Genomic DNA, 20,480 nt, shown 5'->3' with positions numbered 1-20,480 from the left:
GTGGACAGTCTACAACTGTTCCCAAAGATCACAGCCCAGATGGCGGTGGAGTTCTGATTGGCGACACGCTTGATCCTCTCCGGGTGGTAACGTATAACCGACCCCCTTCCTCATAAATGGTGGGTTGCATAAGGGCTCACCCTGTTAAGGGCTACCATGCCAAAGCGGGCCATCAAGTGACAGTCACCGGTGGTCTACTCCCCCCGTTACAACATGGAACACACTGACTTGTGCCCACGTTGGGCACCCTTGTTTGGCTCCCGAGCCCGTTGGCCTGGGGACCTTATAGTTAAGGGGATATATGTTCGCAAGGCACTCTCACCTAGTACCAAGACGAATCTGACATGGTCACCCATGTGCTCCGCTCTACCACCACACACAGAAGGTTATGGGACCTCTTAATGTCTATCATTTGTGCACCTGGAATGTACGGGGCCTGGGCTCGGTACACAAACGCCACAGAATTCTAGCTCAACTCAACCGTAGAGGGACACAGATAGCTTGTCTGCAAGAGACACATTTGAACAATGCTGAAAACGTGAAGATACGCAAAAAATGGAGAGGGCAGCTCTTTGCTACCTCCTATTCTGCGTTCTCCAGGGGGGCGGCGATCTGGCTTCGCAACTCTGTCCCCTTCAAGATGTTAGAACAAAAGATTGATAAGGAGGGACGATATGTATTTGTGCGGGGTTTACTGGATGGGGATGCCATTGTACTAGGTTGTGTGTACTCACCAAACACAGGTCAATCGGAGTTTTTGCTAACCCTGAATGGGATACTTGCTGATTGGGCTGACCACCATTGGATCATTGGGGGGGGATTTCAACGCTGTACTCGATCTTACACTGGATAGGTCACACCCCCCCCCTGTTGGCCACTGAGAGCAGGAAACAGGCAGACGCTCTAGCACGTTGGGCTGAGGGCTGGGATTTGGCAGACGCATGGCGCAGCACACACTCACAGGAGAGGGAATTTACCTTTTTCTCCCCGCCCCACCAGCTCCACACCAGAATCGACCATGTCTTCTGCTCCCTGACAACTTCAATTGTCCAAACCCAACACACGGGGAAAACCCTGTCCGACCACAACCCCGTTGAGCTCACTTGGCAGTGGGGCAAGCTGTTGCCCCCCATCCCGGCTTGGCGACTATCCCCCGACCTACTTGAAGACACAGTCTTCCGATCATCCCTATCCGACACTATAGAAACCTACTTCACCACAAATGCGAACACAGCCAGCACCCGTCAGATAGAATGGGACGCATTTAAAGTCTGTCTCAGGGGAGAGGCGATGGCCGCTCGAGTGGGCAGAAAGAAAGAGGTCATCAGTCAATTGAAGGAAGTGGAGGGTTCCCTAGCGTCCCTGGAGAGTGAGGCAGCGGGCACCAATGCACATTTCACACCACTACAGGAGGCTCACATTAGACATGCAGAGCTACTAGAAGACCTGAGGCTCCTAGACTACAGAGAACACACGAATAGGCAACATACGCAAGCGGACCGAGCTGGCACCCTCCTGGCCCGGCTCCTGCGTGATTCCCCACCTTGCCACCCAATCTTAGAAATATTGGACCAAACAGGCAATCCGACCACCACCCAAATAGGGATTAATACGGCGTTCAAAGACTATTATACCACGCTGTACAGTGCTGGCGACGAGACTAGTACAATATATACCTCAGTTGATCCATCCAGACCAATGTGGTTTTGTACCGGGCCGGAGCACGGCCATGAATCTCAGACGCTTGGCCCAGCTGATGCTAGGAAACATGGTGGGCGCGGGCTCGGAGGGCTGCATATCACTGGACCTGAAGCAGGCGTTTGACTCCCTTAGATGGGACTACATGTTTGCCACACTTTTGAAATTCGGGATACCGCCCGAATTCGTCGCCTGGGTCAGGCTTCTGTTCACTCTCCCTACAGCGAGAGTACGCACTTCCAGGCACATTTCGGGACCCATAGCTATAGCGAGGGGCACCCGACAGGGCTGCCCGCTCTCCCCTCTCCTATTTATCCTTGCCCTCGAACCGTTGCTCTGAAGACTCAGGACGATGGCCCCCCGCTATGGTATTCAGAGACATGGGATGGCGCACATTGTGTCCGCTTATGCCGACGACATCATATTGTACCTTCGGGACCTACGGGCGACATGGGCCCTATACCCCAAATATTTGAGAACTTTAGGGCGATCTCAGGCCTTACCATAAGCAAACCCAAGTCTTATGGATTCACCTTCAGGAATGCAGACTCTTCCACTCCCCTACCCTTCGCTCCACACGAATTCCAGATAGCGGGAACCACCTTCCGATATCTTGGGATGCACATCTACAGGGAAGCTGACATGATGATTGACGGCAACCTTGGGAGGACCATGAGAGCACTGAAATCACAAATTCAATTCTGGCTGACGCTGCCCCTCTCTGTTGCTGGCAGAGTGGCCATTTCTAAGATGGTAATGCTCCCTCGCCTCGTTTACCACTTCACCAACCTGCCATTCCTGATCCCAGCTGCGACATTTAAACATCTCGACACTCTACTCACGGAACTTGTATGGGGACACGGGCGCAGACGCATAGGCCTCACTAAACTACAGCTCCCCTCAGGCTCTGGTGGTATGGGCCTACCGGACTTTAGGGCATACAACTATGCGTGCCAGCTACAATGGCTGGCCTACTGGGTGGCAGGCCGCAACCTTCACGAGATCAACATGTCAGAGAGGGAACATTAAAGGGGGGACATATACAAGTTGCTTCCAGCCCAATCGGACTTGCCGAGAGATGCCCCACCGCTCTTCTGGCTGGCGGTGACATATTGGCAGAAGGCAGTGAAATACACTTCCCCCGCGACATCTTATGCACCCACGATCCCGCTTCTGGGTATCCCGCTGGGTTCGGGAACACTCACGACGAACAAGCTAATGCCTTGGCAGGACGCAGGTGTGACACGTGGGCGACCTGTTCGCGGAGGGACGCCTACTGTCCTTTACAGACTTCAGGGCTGCGCATAGCGTTCCTAGAGGCTCATTCCTTTTACACGCAGGCCTTCGTCACTATATAACACACAACTGGGCGCCTGAAGGACAAGAGCCAGCTATAAACCCCCTGATAACAATGCACTACCTCATGGGCACGGGCGGCCATCTGACCAAATGGCTCACTGCTAGCATCAAAACGGGGAGGGCGGTCCCTCTATCATCACTCAGGACAGCATGGGAAGGAGACGTTGGTAGGCCACTGAGGGACAAAGAATGGGAACGCATTCTCCAGTTTCCCAAGAAGGCAGCCAGAAACCCCAAATTCAAGTTTATTCAGCTGATGTTACTACATAGAGCCTACCTGACCCCACATCGCATACACATGATGTTCCCCGACGCGAGTAGCAACTGCCCCCGGTGCGACACTGACGACGCATCACTAATACATATGCTATGGCAATGTCCCAAGTTGGGTCATTACTGGGCCACCATCGCTGACTCGCTTGAGAGTGCTGGCACCCTGTCCCAATCGCTCACCATAGAACATACACTATTAGGGATGGGACCGTCAACACGCACGAGGACCGTGGCGACACGTTTCACAGACTTGGCCCTATTACTAGCGAAGCGAGCAATCACGATGAGGTGGAAATCCCCCAGACCACCTGACCCGGATTTATGGAAAGCAGAGGTAATACAATGGGGCAAGGCAGAAGGCGAAGCTCTACAGCGAGAGGAACACAGAGGTCTCAGGAAAACACTGATTTCCCTGGACTGGTTCACTGTACTGGGGACCTTCGAGGCTGGGGATGAGGAGGATGGTGGGGATACAGATAACTTAATACATACGGGATGAATGGGTCCAGCCCCTCGGGACATTCACGATGTAAGGTGCACTGTGTTGGGATACAGAGAACCCCGTACCATTGACAATTCTATCCCAGCCTGCCTGTGTGTATGGGGAAAACTGCAATTTACGGAGCAACAAGTGACCAAGATGTAAATATCACACTTATACGCATGTTGGAAGAGTGTAGGGAGGGATTCTAGAGGGTGGGGGAGGGTGTGGGAATGTTAAGGGATTGTTAAGTTGCAATGGTTCCGGACGAAAATGAAAAATCAATGATACTAAGTACCTGTAAATACTGAGCAAACATATAAATGTGACATTCTGATTATTGCTGTGCCCGAATATGTATGTAACTGCTCCAATTACTATGCTAATAAACAGATTTTCAAAAAAAGAGGTGTTTACAACTCTTATCACCTCTCATCGACCCCTGTTTGTCCTCTTCACTTCACCTGCCAGGAAGAAAGGGCAGCGGAGTGAGCGTCAGCTGCGAGGCTCAGCGCTTTAACCGACAGGTTACAGGATGACAGGAGTGCCTTTCATCTTTCTGGCGTCGATAAAATAAATAGCGTCCAGACCCAGTAAGCTGAAGGTAGCACTTATTTACAGAACCACAACGCAGCACGATTGGTGACTACTTGACAGGCTTTTGAACTAAGAGCACTTAATTCTAGTCCTGGCATGTACACTTGGTTACACTGTGATCTTGACCATATTGCCCCCCCACCCGTATCAATTCAATACATCTGCGAAAGAATGCAGCGCCAAACAAAAAATACCTAAATATGGATAAATGCCCTTTATAATTGCTTCAAATTTTGTTTCACCATATTTATTACAAATAAAGAGGGTCCGCTAGCCGATTTTCTAGGAAATGAGTGCATTTCTTCCTGTGAGAACAAGAGGCGTGCTTTTCAATGGTACAGCAGCTGCAGTGGCACCGGGACCCAGAGGTCTGAGCGGACTTGTGCACTCCTATTATGGCTGCATTCAGTACCTAACCAAGGGACTGCGGGGGAGGAGGGGGGAGGGGTTATTTGGCTTAACTGCACTATGGCTCTGCGATCTTTGCTTCGCCACTGGCGTGAGCCACCTTTGTTGAATCTGTGCTGGGGGAGGGATGAAGACTGATGAGAGTAAGACGCGGTTGCTACAGAAAAACGTACTTGTAAGCAACGGACAGGAAAAACTGCATGGCGTCTGTAAAAGCGAAGGGCATAAGGTGCTTCTGGGAGGGGGGAAAAGGTCGAGGCGAAAGCAAGAAAGAGGTGAAAACAAAGACGACGAGAAGGTGTGAAGGAAAACGTTTTGTCAACAGAAAAGTAGGCGTAAGAAGAGCAAAGGAATGAGTACCTTTGTGACAGGTCACAGATGTTATAAGACATGAATTATTTCCAAATGTAATTAACCAGGACATTGCAGGTCGGCACAAACACCTGTATGTTTATAAAGGACAGAGACTGCAGGTTATGGTCACCAAAAAATCCTATGCGGCTTGGGGTAAAGCTCTGTGGGTATGCTCGCTGATGTCAAGTTGCAGAGACAACACAGCTTTCCAATATAGATATCTCGAGATCAATACATTGAGTCCCATGAGCAGGTCAGGTGGGGGCCCTGGGGTGAATCGTGATGTGATCTGATCTCATGTGTGCCTTGTTGATGCACACACACACTGAAATGCATGCATTGCTGATTGGCTGCCCAACTGGTTGGTGTTCATGTTTGTACTTACTCAGTTCTCTTCTCTGTGCGACGTGTGCGTACTGGCTACTGCCTGCTTGCAGTTTCGGGGACTCAGGGGACACAGGACTCGAGGACATCCGACAGGCAGCTCAGGCCCAGCTCTCTGCCGCTTCGTGGTCGTCGTGGGGCCGGGGGGGGGGGGGACGGTGCCCGCCTTCGTTCGTGGTTGTCGGCCGTGGCGTGGGGGGGGGGGCGCCTGCTGATGTGACTGCGCACTCACATCTGAGGTGAATGTAAGACATTGTTCTGCATTCTGTCCATCAACTGTGTTTTTTGCAATTTTCACCCAGAGTGGGCTGGGTATACTCAGACGTGAGTCCCAGGCTCTCCACACCACTGGAGTCAAGCTATCCAGGCTGACGAAGGCTGATAGCCAGAAACCGGTCCTTGGATGCTTGATTCCGGTCTAGGAAAGACATGGCTTGGTAGTTCGGGCTGGACTGTTCCCATGAGGCACAGGGTCAAGACTGATTTGCATATAGCCAGTGTCTGACCTAGGGTGGTCTGGAGTGCAAAAAAACGATGGATTTAGTCCCAGATCTTTGTACTGGGGTGAATGTAAGACATTGTTCTGCATTCTGTCCATCAACTGTGTTTTTTGCAATCACCTTTTCAGCAGCACAACCTCATTGCTGCATAAATGCCCACTTGTAGTTATCTAGAGCAAATGGCAGAGTAGCATACATGCAAGACACCAGGTATTGTATGTTCTTAAAATCTTTTCAAACAACGCGAGGTCCCTAGTTTCCTCATTCTTGTTTTGAGGGAGGCCAGTGCCTAGGAACTAAGTTGATTGAAAATATTGGTGTCTCTCTCCTTTCCCAACCACATAATCTTGCCTATATACTTGGAAGAATGAAATCTTCTGAATGTGGATCAGGTCCCTTATCATTATACAGTCACCCCTTCGGTTTGCAAATTGTTTCACATCAAGGGCCAGGCTAAAATTTGGATCATCATGTAAGAGAGTAAACGGGATGGAATGAGGAAAATCCCCCCTCAGTTCTGATAAGACTATACCACGCTTCGATGACTGGCCCTATTATATCTGATGCATGTGCCATGGCTGGTGTTGCTCACTTAGAAAACCATACCTCCCAGGGTGGCCTTTCCATTATTTTCCATTACATCAAGGGCCAGTATTTCTGTTTCCGGGAGAGACCACTCAAAGTCCAACCATAGGGGAGTACTTCTCATGGTCAGGGAGACCTATTCTCCCGGATTTTGGCCTACAACGCATAATCTTACATGAGATCCACGGTTTGCTGTTTTGCAATATAAAGGGAGTTTGCAAATGTTTTAGCTCTTGATTAGGGGTTGTCACAGTGAGAGCTTAAAAGAAATCCTGCTTTTGTGTAACTGAGTAATCTGGATTTTCATTGTTTCCGACTTGGTAAAGTTAACCTGAAAGTCTGACACCTCACTGAAATTCTGTATGATCTCAATTACTGCGGGTATTGAAGTTTCGGGGCTCATCCACAGAATATCATCGGCAAAAAGGGGTTTCTTATTGAATCCATTCAGCTAAACTCCGAGGTCTATCTAAACCGTTGGGCAGGAGGCTCGTTCAAGAGGGCAAATAATGATGGGAACGGTGAACACCTCTGGTATGTCCCTTGGGAGAGGTGAAGACACTCTGCTTTATCCCCAATGACTAGGTCTCGCGCCGAGGGGGCCACATATCCAGAACAAATATACATCTGCATATATGGGTCCATTCTGATCTTCCCTAAGACTTGCTGTAAGAATACCCATATTGGGATGGATGTCCGGCTATATTTTTTAATAAGATGCAGGGCATGCCGGATGGTATTGGACTTCTGTCTTTTTTTAACCACTTCAATGGTCATGACGAGCTCAGCTCGTCATGAGGTACACCTCTCGTGTGCTCACGACGAGCTGAGCTCGTCATGAACAATGGAATTAGACCATTATCAGCACAGGAGGAGAATACCATCAGCAGCGATGGTGTTAATAAGCCCTGGCCCACTATGGTCCACCAAGTAAGTTATATATCCCTTCAACCTGTTGACCAGCATGTTCATAAATGTGTAGTTTAAACTGTTTTTTTCGTAGAATTTGTGTTTTAAATGCAGTAGTACTCTTTCTGAGCATTTTATCAGAAATACATCTATATGGCAACTCAATTTTGCCAATTTCCTCATTAATGTGAAGGATTTTCATTTTCCTATGTTGTAGTGGTCGGTTAGTTCTTCCTTTAGGTTAGTTTTGGGAGAGCAAACTTCAGGTGCAGATGTGCACTAATCGATATTATCTTGCCCCGAGGCAATGCCTTAAAGGCGTCCCAAATAATGTGGGGGTGGGGTTGTTACTCATTGGTTAAGCTAAAAATATTCCAGCATTTTATCTTTTATCTCCTTTCAGTTTAGTTCAGTTCAGTTTATTTTTAGTTAATAAAAACTATACACATACACAATTCAGACAATTATAAGATCTCCTTTTCATATAATCAGTCTATCAGAATCATTGGCTCAAACCACCGCATATTTTCTTAGATCTACACATTCCACACCTCCTCTGGCCCCGGACACAGATTACGGATGTGTGGTCTAAAATGGCTATGAGGCCTATCTAATTTTTAACCATCTGGGTAAGCAGTGTGCTCGTGCTCCATACCAAATTGATCCTAGAATAGGATCTGTGATAGTGTGAGAAGGAGGAGTACCCTTCTCTAGTGGGTGTCTCGCGTAAAGTGTCCACAGGTCCTAGATACAATATTGTCAACTTGAGGAACTGAGACATACCCACTCATGAATATATCTAGAGGGTATTTAATGAGCTCAGCATTTTGGATGAAATTGGAGTGCCCCATCTACATCACATTTTCACAGGTGTGGTCATTGAAAACATCTAAGATTTTAAGCAAATGGCGGGCCTGCTGCACATTCTACAAGTATGACACCACCATGGTAACATCTGCTGTGCTCAGTTCACCTATTAGAATTATGCATCTCCCTTCTCATGTGTCTATGATTGCTTCTGAGACTTCGATGGTTAGGAAATTGTGAAAGGCCAACAAGCCTCACATACTTTCCTGCCCCTCGATGTTGTATGGAATTATGTAGGGTAGGTTCTGTGAGACAGTCCTGTATCTTTTATGAGTACGTGGGATTCTTGAATACATACTATATCCGGTTGTTCCCTCGCTATCACTCTCTGCATCTGGTCTCCTTTAATTGGGCCCTCGCACATTCCGAGACCAGAGCCTAACTGTTAGGCAACAGCAGATCCACGTTGGGTTCATGGCCTGGGGTCCTAGCTAACAACGATTTCCCTGTATTTGGTAGGCATGCATTAACTCTGCCAAGTGTTATGCTCTGTGTATCTCTTCTCCATTTCCAAAACCTTCCCCAATGGTAGCACAAACATGAAACCAAACAAACAAACATTTCTGTACAGGAATATAGCATCAGGTGTGTCCGAGAAAACACATCCATGGATAGCTACTCCCACCCCCCACTTTGCTTAAGGACTACAAGACCACTTGCAACAGAAAAAATCTTACTAGGTCGTGTTGGAGGGCTCATTACTTAGGAGGGCTCCCTTCTAAGGGAAATGTCACCTGAGGGACGCTTTATGCTGGCCACCTCTGTTGAGTCTGTGGGTCTTCTTATCCTACTTTCTGATTCTCAGCTGACCTGTAAACCCTCTTTGGCTTCATGATGAACTGTCCTCTGACAGCTGACTGAGGCATTCCCTGCCTTTCTCTAATAATCAGTTGCACCTGTACCTTTTCTTCCTGTATCTGCACCCAGCTGTGGCTTCAGATAAAGGTTTCCCCCTGGCCAGGGTAGCCTTGGAGATAGCCTGGAAGAGATGCATCATGCAATCCTCGAAATCAATGGCTGCCCGCCTTCACATTTCCTTGAGAATTTCTTCCTTCCTCTCCAAAGCTGCATTCTTGAACAAACTTGATTAACTTCTCGAATCAGTGTTAGTTAATAAATAATTCACCATCTTGGGTGATTTTAACTTTTATTTGGAAGATCCTGAAAAAAAAGATACTGCGGTGCTCTTGGACACTCTGGGTGCCGCAGGGTTGGCTCAACTGATCGGTGTTCCCACTCATGAAGCGGGGCACACGTTGGACGGGATTTTCTCTTCTTGTTACGGACTTAAAGTTGGTGAAGGGTTTCCACTTCCATGGTCCGGTCATTCACTCATTAGCTTCACCCTTCCCATAAATGTTGGTCAACAGGACCATATACCTATGCCTCAGGCAGCCCCTTGTAGAGCCTGGAGTAAAGTCGATAAAACTGCAGTTCGAACCAAACTGGCTTGTTCCGTCCCCTTAAGTTCGGCCAATGTGGACAATGTGGACAATGCAGTTAATAACTACAACAACTGGTTATTCGACGCCATTAGCATAGCGGTTCCTATTAAGCATATTTCCGGCAACCGGGCGGCGCCATCTGCTCCCTGGTTCTCGGATCTCCTTTGCAAGGAGAAACAGAAGTGCCGCCGTGTGGAACGACGAAGGCGTCTGAACTACCATGACTCTGATAAACAGAGTTATAAGACTTCACTCAGGTCCTACAAAGCACTAGTAATCGCAGAGAAAAGTAAATACTTTAAAGCCCAGATCGACTCAGCAAACTACTCTTCTAAAGTTATTTACAGTTATAAACAAATTAACAGTCCCCAAGGCTCTGAATAAACTGGGCAGTCAACAATTTGTGGATGACATGGCGTCCAATTTTAAAACCAAAGTATTGGACATTGTCCGTAACTTTAAAGACATCCTAAGTGCTCAGCCGGCTTCTAATACGCAGGCGATAGTTGCCGACACAAACAGATTCTTAGAGTTTTCTCCTGTGTCAATTGACAAAGTGAGTCACTACATTCTGGCCTCTAAATCGGGCTCTCCTTTGGATCCCTGCTCATCAGGTTTTTAGATAGAGCTGGCAGACCTGGTGAGTCCCGTGTTGACAGACATCTTTAACAAGATGTTTTCCTCAGGAAGTTTTCCCACTATTTGGAAGAAGACATCCGTTCTGCCGCTTCTCAAAAAACCCTCCTTAGATGCTTCCATGACATCAAATTATCGCCCCATTGCACGCCTTCCTCTTCCAGCCAAAATTGTGGACAAGAATATGACCCAGTTCATTGATGACAATGGGCTGTTGGACCACTCTCAGTTTGGCTTCCGCAAGGAACACAGTACCGAGACAGCTCTCATTAAGGTGACCGAAGAAATCAGAGCAGTCATGGATGGTGGTGGTGGTACAGCGGCATTAATCTTACTTGACCTCTCCGCCGCGTTTGACACCGTTGAAAAACACTCTCCTGACTCGCCGATTAAAAACTCTTGATGTGGATGGCATGGTGCTGGCCTTGCTGGCCTCCTTTTTGCAGGAGAGGAGATCAATGGTGTCACTTGACGGGTTTAATTCAGAACCCTATGTGCTGCCTTGTGGGGTTCCGCAGGGCAGTTCGTTGAGCCCCCTGCTGTTCAATGTCTATGTCACTGAGCTTGCATCACTTGTCAGGGACTACGGCTTCTCATTAAGATCATATGCAGATGACTCGCAGAATGTGGTTGCAGCTCATAAGTAACCGAGCTCTCCTGCGGTGCAGTTTTATAACTGCATGGCTGCCATTAACATCTGGATGAGCAGTCACTGCCTTAAATTAAATTCTGAGAAGACGGAAGTGTTGATTTTTGGCAACTTGCAACCTTCCTGGAGTAAGCTCTGGTGGCCTGCGGAAATGGGCCTCCCGCCGTCCCTACGGCAAAGACAAAAAACCTGGGTATTTTGATAGACAACAGGCTCACGTTTATTCCTCAAACAAATTCCATTGTGTCTGCTTCTCACTTCCTGATTAAAAAAAAAAAATCAGGAAGGTACTTCCCTATATTCTGGAGGAAACCAGGAAAGTGGCCATCACCTCCCTGATACAGTCTAAGTTGGATTATTGCAACGGGCTGTATTTGAATGCCCAACGCAGTGCCTGAGAAAACTTCAGGCTGTCCAAAACTCGGCGGCTCGTTTACTGCTGAGCCTACCCCGGCATAAATTTATCTCAGAAGAGATTCGGAAGCTCCATTGGCTTCCAGTGACACAGCGTATCAAATTTAAAGCACTCTGTGTGGCCTTTAAAGCTCTGACACAGAAGGGTCCGCTGTTCATGAGGGAGCTCTTTGCGTGGTACCAGCCAGGCAGATCTCTCCGTTCCTCAGGGGCACAACTTCTTGCAGTGCCAAAGATTCGAACTTTGCACTGGGGAAGACGGAGTTTCCAACACGGCACCTCTAAGTTGTGGAACCTGCTGCCACCAGAAATTAGGAAGGCTAGTTCTCTTATGGGCTTTAGAAAAATCTGAAAACCTGGTTGTTTCAGTGAGGGGGGCTGGCGGGGTGTGTGTTCATGGTTCTAGCGCAGAGACACCATTTTTAGTATTCGTGCGCTTTATAAATTTCATCATCATTATCATTATCATCATCATCATTCAATGATCTCAATGTTGCTGGTATACCCCTTGATCTCTTACCAGGTTCCAAGTGAGGGGGGCCCACTCTGTGTGTCTGCACAATGCTAATTTCCTGGGCACCTTCCTTGTCAATCACCTATTTGAAGAGTCTTTCACAGATTGCTACCACACTTGCTTCTTTGATGGATTTGCAGGCGTTCCATATGCAGATATGGTCTGTGCAGGACCTATCCTTTAAGGCTTTGTAGTTCATTTTAATTTGTTCCATATCCTCGGTTAGTGCCAGGAGACTTGTCAGAGTTTCATCACATTTTATTGTAGCGTTTGATGGAGTCCTCATTGCTACGGACTCTGTCCCTCACAAACTGGACATCTCTAAATAGAACAGCCAGAGAGGCCTGCACCTCTGTTCTGACTGCATGGAGTTTTTCTGTCAACATGGCAGTCAGTTTGTCCTGCATGTTCAAACAGGTCTAACTAATGAGCAGCTGCTTTGGGTCTACAATTTGGATTTAAATTTGCTCTTATTATTTTTCATTACATTTCTATGTTATTACTTCTGAAGCTAAGAAAGAGCTGGATAGGTCTTTGTAACGTTTTGAAGCACAGAGAGAGCACTAAAACAATATTGTAAATGATTGCATTCTTTTCATTTCCAGCTGTAATTAAAGAGTACTCAAACATTTTTATTATGTGCTTTTCAAAGTTTGCAACAGAATATTGTAAAAGAAGCACTGTTAACCAGAGAAGTGGAGAAGTGTGGCTCACTGGTTAGAGCAGGCAGACCCTGAAGCAGAGGTCAGACCCGGGACCAGGGTTCAATTCCCGACGCGGCAGGGTCTTGAGCTCAAAATGTCCACGGACTCGATAATTCTCGCTTCGGTGCCTGACCTAATCATGGGTTCACACTCTGCAAATCTGGGCATTAAGCTTGCTTAATCTCCACAACGCCCCCGCGGCGGGATGCCTGGCTTTCACCTTGGGGATGCCCTGTAGGGGCTATCTCACAGGGAAAAGCCAGGATGGGTTCCCAAGGCAAGAGCTTAGAGACCCCTGGGTGATAAGCGCTATATAAATCCAATATACAATACAATACAATACAATACAACCAAAACAGCTCAATACCTACTTTTTTTTACATGTCAAAGAAATGCAGCCAACCCATCACGATTCATACCCATGGCTTTGAGGATTCTTCAACCCCACGACCTATGCACCGAGCTAAAACAAGATTTGTGACCTTACCTGATCCTTCATCTCCCATCAAGTGGCCCCATCCTCCACAGCCAATCTCCGATCCGTCTGGATTGACGAGTTTGCAGTTAGAACCAGTTCCGGAGATCAGAACCACTCCACCTAAGGAAAAATAAGTGAATATACGGTATGGCAAACTACCTCATTCAACTTCCTTAATTCCTTTGTCTAATCCAAATAAAACTTGAGGAACCACTTATCCAAGATGTGCAGAACTCTCTGCATCTGAAGAAGAAGTTGAAACAACAAACAGGGAAGCTTATGATCGCGAAATATTTCAATCTTAAAACATTTGGAATTAAAATGTTTGCTCTCATAAAATATGGTGTAAGATTCTGAATTAAATGTAGAATAGAGCTCACTTAACCATCTGAGATAAATTACTGCCAATCATCCTCTTACATGCCCCTGTCTGATATGATCCGTAGTAAAAGGGTTTAACAGTCTAATAGAAGAAACCTATGAGCTGTAGGTTTCCATCTGAATGACAGACATTGATGTGTCAGGCCCTGTTCTGGCAACCACATAGCAAACAAGGGCTACTCAGCCCCAACCTCAGTGGTTGAGGCCGCTTGCTTCTGGTGTCCTGCTGTCTGCCACACGATGGCTTAGCAAACTCTTTCCACACTTGACTCTCAGGGCAGAAAGGGGGAGCAGTCAAAGGTTTATCATAAGGGAGGTAGTATGAGGGGGCAAGAGTTAAACAATCACCACATACAATAATTACTTTGTCCAGTGTAGTGTTCCTATACTATAAAGAAAGGACTTTATCACCACAGCAAAATGTAATAGGACATTTAAATAGGGCTAAGATGCAAGATTGCAACAGCGACCAGGATGCCTAGTAAAACGGCCCACGCATTATGGCGCCCTCTCCTCGTTCCACGAGTTTGTATAGTGTCTAGAACACATGCTTATAGTCATAGGCACGGATCAGGCACATGTGCAGTATACTGCGTCTCCACTCATTAGGAATAATTTGAAGTTCAGTTAATGAGTTTGTATACAAATTAAAGGGATTGCTTAGGTAACAGTCACCGTTCTCGCTGTAGAATGCCACTTGCATATATGCTATGGTCTCTCGTATGTATCTGCTCCCTTTGTCAAAGTTAGTCAGTGTTCTTCGGGCAGGTGTTCTCAGCTGCATCCTCACTGACTTGGGACTGTGTGTGGAACTATCATTTGAGACTGCAGTTGCAATGAGGGACCAGCACAGCAGGACTGCTCGGCAGGGCCCCATTAAGGGAGATATGGCCTCCAGTCTGAGCTGGGCATTTGTTGTCCAGTTGTAGCCTCCGTGCCAGGTTTACATAGGAGTTGTGCTTTTTTGGGCAGTTGCAGACATCCGGGCGATGTTCATATGGGCATTTGCTTCTTAGGGTAGGTGTGGACTCCGAAGCTTGATCGTCTCCTGCTTCGGTGTAGTCAGTGACTCCTTCAGGATTCTTTGGGGGGGAAGGTGGGTTTGGAGGGTTCTGATATCAGCACCAAGACTTTGGGCACAACAGGGATGCCAGACAGTATGGGATGACAGGTTGGCTGGATTTCTGTACATGGTTCATTGCAGCAGCCCAATCACCTCCCTGCCCCTCACTGCTGGGTGACAGGCTGGCTTGCAAACATCAGCCCTTGACACAGAGCAGACCTTCAAGTACTCTGTGGTGCACATTCCCTTCCTTCAACGTGAATAACTTTAACAAAGTGGGGTGGTTTGGGTACACCCTTTATACTAAGAATGTGGATCCATGTGCTAAACATTAACTGCCCATCTCCGCACTCAACAAACACAGAAAATGTCAGCAGGAGGATCTGCATTACACATAACTATGGAACTTTACAGAAGAGGACCTAGCAGACTCACCTTTCCTTGAGACAGTGAAAAAAGTCAGGTCACACAAGAGAATCACATAACATGATACACTGCCAGCACAGTTTTATGTGATGCACCCAGGGCATGGACAGGAGTCCAGTGACTACTTTGGGAGTCAAAATTAGTGCACCCCTCCAGATCATAGAATAGGCTGTGTTGCAGGGATTCTGCGAAAACACATAACTATGCGTAGGATTATGGGACCTTAGTGCATAGGGACCGAGTCATCCTACCACCTCAGTACCCATGAGCTAAGGACCGACTAGCTATAGTGTCTCACTTGCTCTCCTACTCACTCTCAGAGACCCAAACGATTAAACACCCCAGAGCACAACTCTCTCAGGAATCGCGGTTGCAAGACACAACCTTTCGCTGGCACGCTTGTACTTGTCCACGATAAGATCTGACAGAGACACAAACAAGTTTTAAACATTTATTTTAACTACTGTGCTCGAATATGCAGTATACATGCCACAACCAGCAGGAAAATAAATAATACCAATATGTAAGCATAGCAATTAGTCCATAAATCATTAAAGGAGCTGTCATTATATAAAGACAGCATAGCCTAATCTCCCTCCCCTTGTATAGAAGCAGAATGATTATATATTAGAAGATTTCTGGGCGTTGTCTGCCGACTCCTTTATCTCAGTCTATAGATGGTAGATCTACATAATCGGTGCTGTCTTGCTCTTCTCCCTGGAGAGGTCCCTCTCCAAGTGATTGCTACCTTTTTGTGTATTCCAATAAAAACAGCTGCACTGGTATGTTTTGTCTAGGTGCTAGGGACAGATCAGAACAGAATAACAAGGGATATTGTTGATCGACCTTCTTCACAATGTTCAGGTTAAATCCCAGAAATCTGCAAAATGTGATCACAGAGATAGGTTCTCATGTGAAAATGGCAAGAAGGCATTTGCAAAAATAAACTCATATGGGAACGTGAGCAAAGCAGCGAACAATCTGCAGCGTGCTCATGCTAACTTAGAGAAGATGACAATGTTCCACGGGCCATGTGTCAGCTGTGGACCTTGCACTGCAATAGAGCTGAATAAACTCTAGATTAGCTTGATGCCAGTGACAAAACAGAAGTCAAGCTGCCAGTCTTCCTAGCAGTTGCACACTTTGGGCAGGAATACACATAAAACATTTTTAAATGGGAAATTTCAATTCCAACAGGATGCTTTATCCAAACCGTCAGAATGATTTATCCAAATTCCAATGCTATTTCACTTCGCTCCATAATCACGGTCTAGGCATAGCCTCCTTCAAGATCTAGCTACTGCTCTGTTCCCCGTTCCCACTCAAAGCCAGTTTACAGATTCAACCAAGGTCTGTAGTATAGTATGTATTCCCCTAACCACATACCCATTTGGCCTCAACACCTGTACAGCTGTAAGGAAGTTCCATAAAGCGGGCAGACAACTTGGGTGCGTCTGTTAACTCTGAAAACTATGCTGAGGTGAACTCAGCACATGAAGAACGGAAGGTAGGAAACTAGACAAATAATGTTGATGTTAGAAGATTTGGCAGTACGTACAAAAGACTCTAAAGGATGCAACACAAACATCAATCCAGAAGTTGTCTTCTAAAGCTCTATGCTTCCATCACAAAGCTTTGTACAGACTGCCTTTCATGACCTACCAGACCCCTCTCTTATTACCCATACGAAGGATCTTTGTTCTTCTCGATTGGCCTTCATTCCTTAATTCAAGATAATGTGCATGGGAGGATGCCTCTTTCTCGTGGTTACAGACAAGGCAAGGAACGTCATCCCTTAAAACTTTGCACTGGAAACGTATTACATTTTAGAAACTTCTCAAAACACATCAGTTTCTTTCCTAACTGGTTTCACCTGCATCCTTGATCTTGCACCATTGGCAGTGTCTTCTCTTGTTGCTATCATCAGTACACCAAGTTCTTGGGTAATTGCACGCTTCATAAAATGCTCATTCACTTAAGTCATTATTTAATGAACAGCAACCCACAAGCCATTTAGGTACAAGGACAATAGAATCAGTGCCTTTACAATCCATGATGATTAAACCTATGTGGTAAATAAAATTACCGGGACATTTTCCTATACATTAATAACAATAAGAATAGCTCATAAAATGAGAGGCAGAGTCCGTGGTGTCCGAGTCATAAGGGCTTTATTTCAATGGCTCGAGCCAGGGGAGAATCGGGTTCTATCACCACTCAGGTTCAGGAAGGGATATTCTAACGGTTTATTAACATCACACATTATATATAGTAAAAGCACATAATTGCAATGAATACAGTAGGCGTGACACTCCAGGCGGAGCAAGTGAAAAGAGAGAGAGATAAGAACATATGGGCGTAAAAGTAGGTGTGTACATGGGCGTACACCTGATGAGTCACAGGGGTGTCATAGGTGGGTGGATGCATAGAGGAGGTCTGCAGGGTCAGCAGAAACCTTTACCCTATATGTGTGCGTAACTGATCATGACGTGGAATGGACGTATAACTGGGGAGAGCTGGGGGGTTGACTTTAGCACTAGAAGAGGAGTCTGAAGTCTGGGATGTCAGAACGACCTGTATCCTTAGCATATCTGATATCTTATGTTTGGAGGATGTATAGTCTGAGGCAAAGGTCTCGCGAGTAAAGGCTGTTCATCACTAAATGCTAGTGAGTGCATATATTTCTTCGTGCATTGCGTGGGGGCCATGGGCCTACTATGGCAACGGGTTCAATAAATCATGTATATGGAGACAGGACGGCTAGGCCCTATGCTCTGCAGGCGGAAATATGTTTACCTATTTCACTAGACTGGAATGTGTTTTTCGCGGAGCTGAACAGATAACTGTAGGCAAAATACCGTCTTGGCAGGCAGACCAGGCCGGGCACCTCTCGGCTGTGCAGGGAGTAGGGGAGAGGTCAGGGATGCATACCTAAACTGCAGCTTTCAGAGACAGAAGAGGCTCGGAGCCTGAATTCGGGGCCTGGCTCGGCTGGGCCACAAAAACGTGTGGTTCTCGACTTTATAAACGTGTGTCATGCAAATGCATTGGCAATGTAGGCCTTAATGCAGAATTAACGTCTCATACACAGGAAGCCTAATAACTGACATGCTAACATTAGACGTAAATGCAGGGGCATTATTATGACAGGCACGGGCACGGAATTACATGGTAACATGGACATACATGGGGCATAAGTACGTGAATAGGGTGCAAGTGGGGGACACACTTGACCATAATAAAATTTCTATTTCCTCATTCCCTCCTTGTCTCCCACTGTGCCCTTTAGGATATATCTATTTTCATGAGACCATCTATTTGTTCATATAGCATCATTTGCTCGTCTTTTCTCAATTTTGCATGGGAACGTGAACGTGGACGGGGAATACAAGCAGTGGCACACAAGCCGCAAATTGCTGGGCCACATTGCAGACAGAGACAGCAACTGAATAATACAAGCAGTATTATTCCTAGGAATGACAATACTTTCCAACCCCAGGCTGATATCACACTCCAGAGCCAACCGGACCAAGTCCAGGTGCCTGGATTCTGGTGTATCTCTTGAGCTATCTTATGAAGTCTTGTTATTGCTGAATACACTGACGGTGCGTTATTAGGAATAAACACACAACAACTGGATCCGATCACTCTACAAGCTCTGCCCCTATCGGCCAGGATGACGTCAAGAACAAGGCGATTCTGAAGAACAACAAGTCTCATAGCAGACTGTTCCTCGGTCAAGTTAGTCAGGGCAGAAGTAGTCTCATTCACTACTGCTTCGAGTGTTCTCGTCAGCCTGCGTATTAATTTGCTGTTTTGGACGGGGCCAATGAAGAAAAAGAATCCTTTATTGAAATCTGAATATTGTTCCAGAGCTGTCTCAGTCTGATCGACAATTGGGGAAGCAGTCTCCCTCTTGTGTCTTACATGTACTAGTTGGGAATCTCGATGATAATGGGATGGGGCTAGAAAAACAGGGGGCAGTAGGAACGCAATGTAACACGTTCCATCCCAGTCTAATGGCAGACGTATATAGGCTGTCTGACCACAAATAAAATAGGAATGGAGGGAAGCTTTGAAAGTAGACTTTCCTTTATCATTGAATTCAACCACAGTATTACAATCACTGTGTCCTAGATGCACGGAACCATTCTTTCTAATGCATAATTCGCCTTTCACTGGTAAGACTGTTATAAACGGTGATCTTGTATTGGTCTTGGACTGGACATTCAGAATCAGACTAAGAGAAACATTCCCCAATTCGTACACTTCATTTTCTAGATCAGTTCCTTTCCTTTGGGGGAAGCCACTCTTGTCGGGAAAACATGCCTTATTCATAACTATATTCAGGTCTCCCCATATCCAATCACTATGGGAAACTGTGGACTTACTGTCTAGTGATGACATTAAAGCAAACCATGCTCCGCAAGAACCATTGTGCGAAAACGGATAAGGAAAGAGGGGCAGAACTCCCTTCATTTTCTGGTACGGTGGGAGTCGGCCACATACCCAGCAATTCGTGACATTGCTGGTCTGGTGGGAATGGTGTAACATACTGATAAAAGTGTTGTTGCGCAGAGCTAGTCGATAGGATAGTTCTTGGGGTGGCAGGTCACTAAAGGTGTGCTCTACAGTGTCGTTGAAAGAAGAATGTACATGTGAACCAAGAGGAGGAAAGGAAACATGTAGCGTCAGGCTTATACATATAATCAATATACTTAGAAAAAACATAATGATCAGGGTTATTATGCATCGACTGCGCAAATTTTTGCAGTATTTTTGTCTCATCTCTTTCTGTCTATCTCTCTGGCTATTTGGGTCTACAGTCTTATACATGTCAGGAACCTGTCTAACCGCTTCACCCGAGGGGGACTTAAACAATTAAACGCTGTCTGACTTACTAGACCGTAATTTACTCTTATATTCCTGTTGCGGAGTCTTTTCTAGCAAAGGGAGTTTAGAGTCAGTGTTAAAGGAGTCCTTAAAGTCTTTTTCTGGCTCACATCCATGGAAACGCTTCACATGATGGGCGTGGAGCCATCCCTTGCGGCCTTCGATCTTGACGGCCGTTCTCGTTACGAGCAGGACCAGCTTGGGAGCACGCCAACGGGGCTCCAGAGGGCTTGAGCGGTCGAAGTTGCGGACCAACACCAGGTCTCCCGGGACAATTTCATGAGTCTTCACCTGGGTGTTGTCCGGGAAGGCAGCTGCAACCTGTGAACGGCAAGAAAGGAGTGCAGACATCAAGGAAGCCAGGTAATCTGTCAGCATAGTACTGTCAACATCGGTGATTTTACGGGGCATAGGAGTACCTCACATATTCGGCGGCCTACCAAAAACAACCTCGTACGGTGA

At 46.6% G+C, this 20,480-nt stretch overlaps 1 protein-coding gene across 1 annotated transcript in view; it reads right to left on the bottom strand.

The window, feature by feature from the left end:
* The window catches only part of NAGK (N-acetylglucosamine kinase), a 196,607-nt gene that overhangs the window by 84,778 nt on the left and 91,349 nt on the right, over positions 1-20,480 (bottom strand). Inside the window, exon 4 of the mRNA XM_086960108.1 lies at positions 13,265-13,375. Coding sequence (XP_086816234.1) covers positions 13,265-13,375 — 111 coding nt within the window. The remainder of the gene's footprint in view (positions 1-13,264; positions 13,376-20,480) is intronic.

Source organism: Lissotriton vulgaris, chromosome 3_1, assembly GCF_964263255.1.
Source record: "Lissotriton vulgaris chromosome 3_1, aLisVul1.2, whole genome shotgun sequence".
NCBI lineage: Eukaryota > Metazoa > Chordata > Amphibia > Caudata > Salamandridae > Lissotriton > Lissotriton vulgaris.
This window is presented reverse-complemented; position numbering and strand designations above follow the sequence as displayed.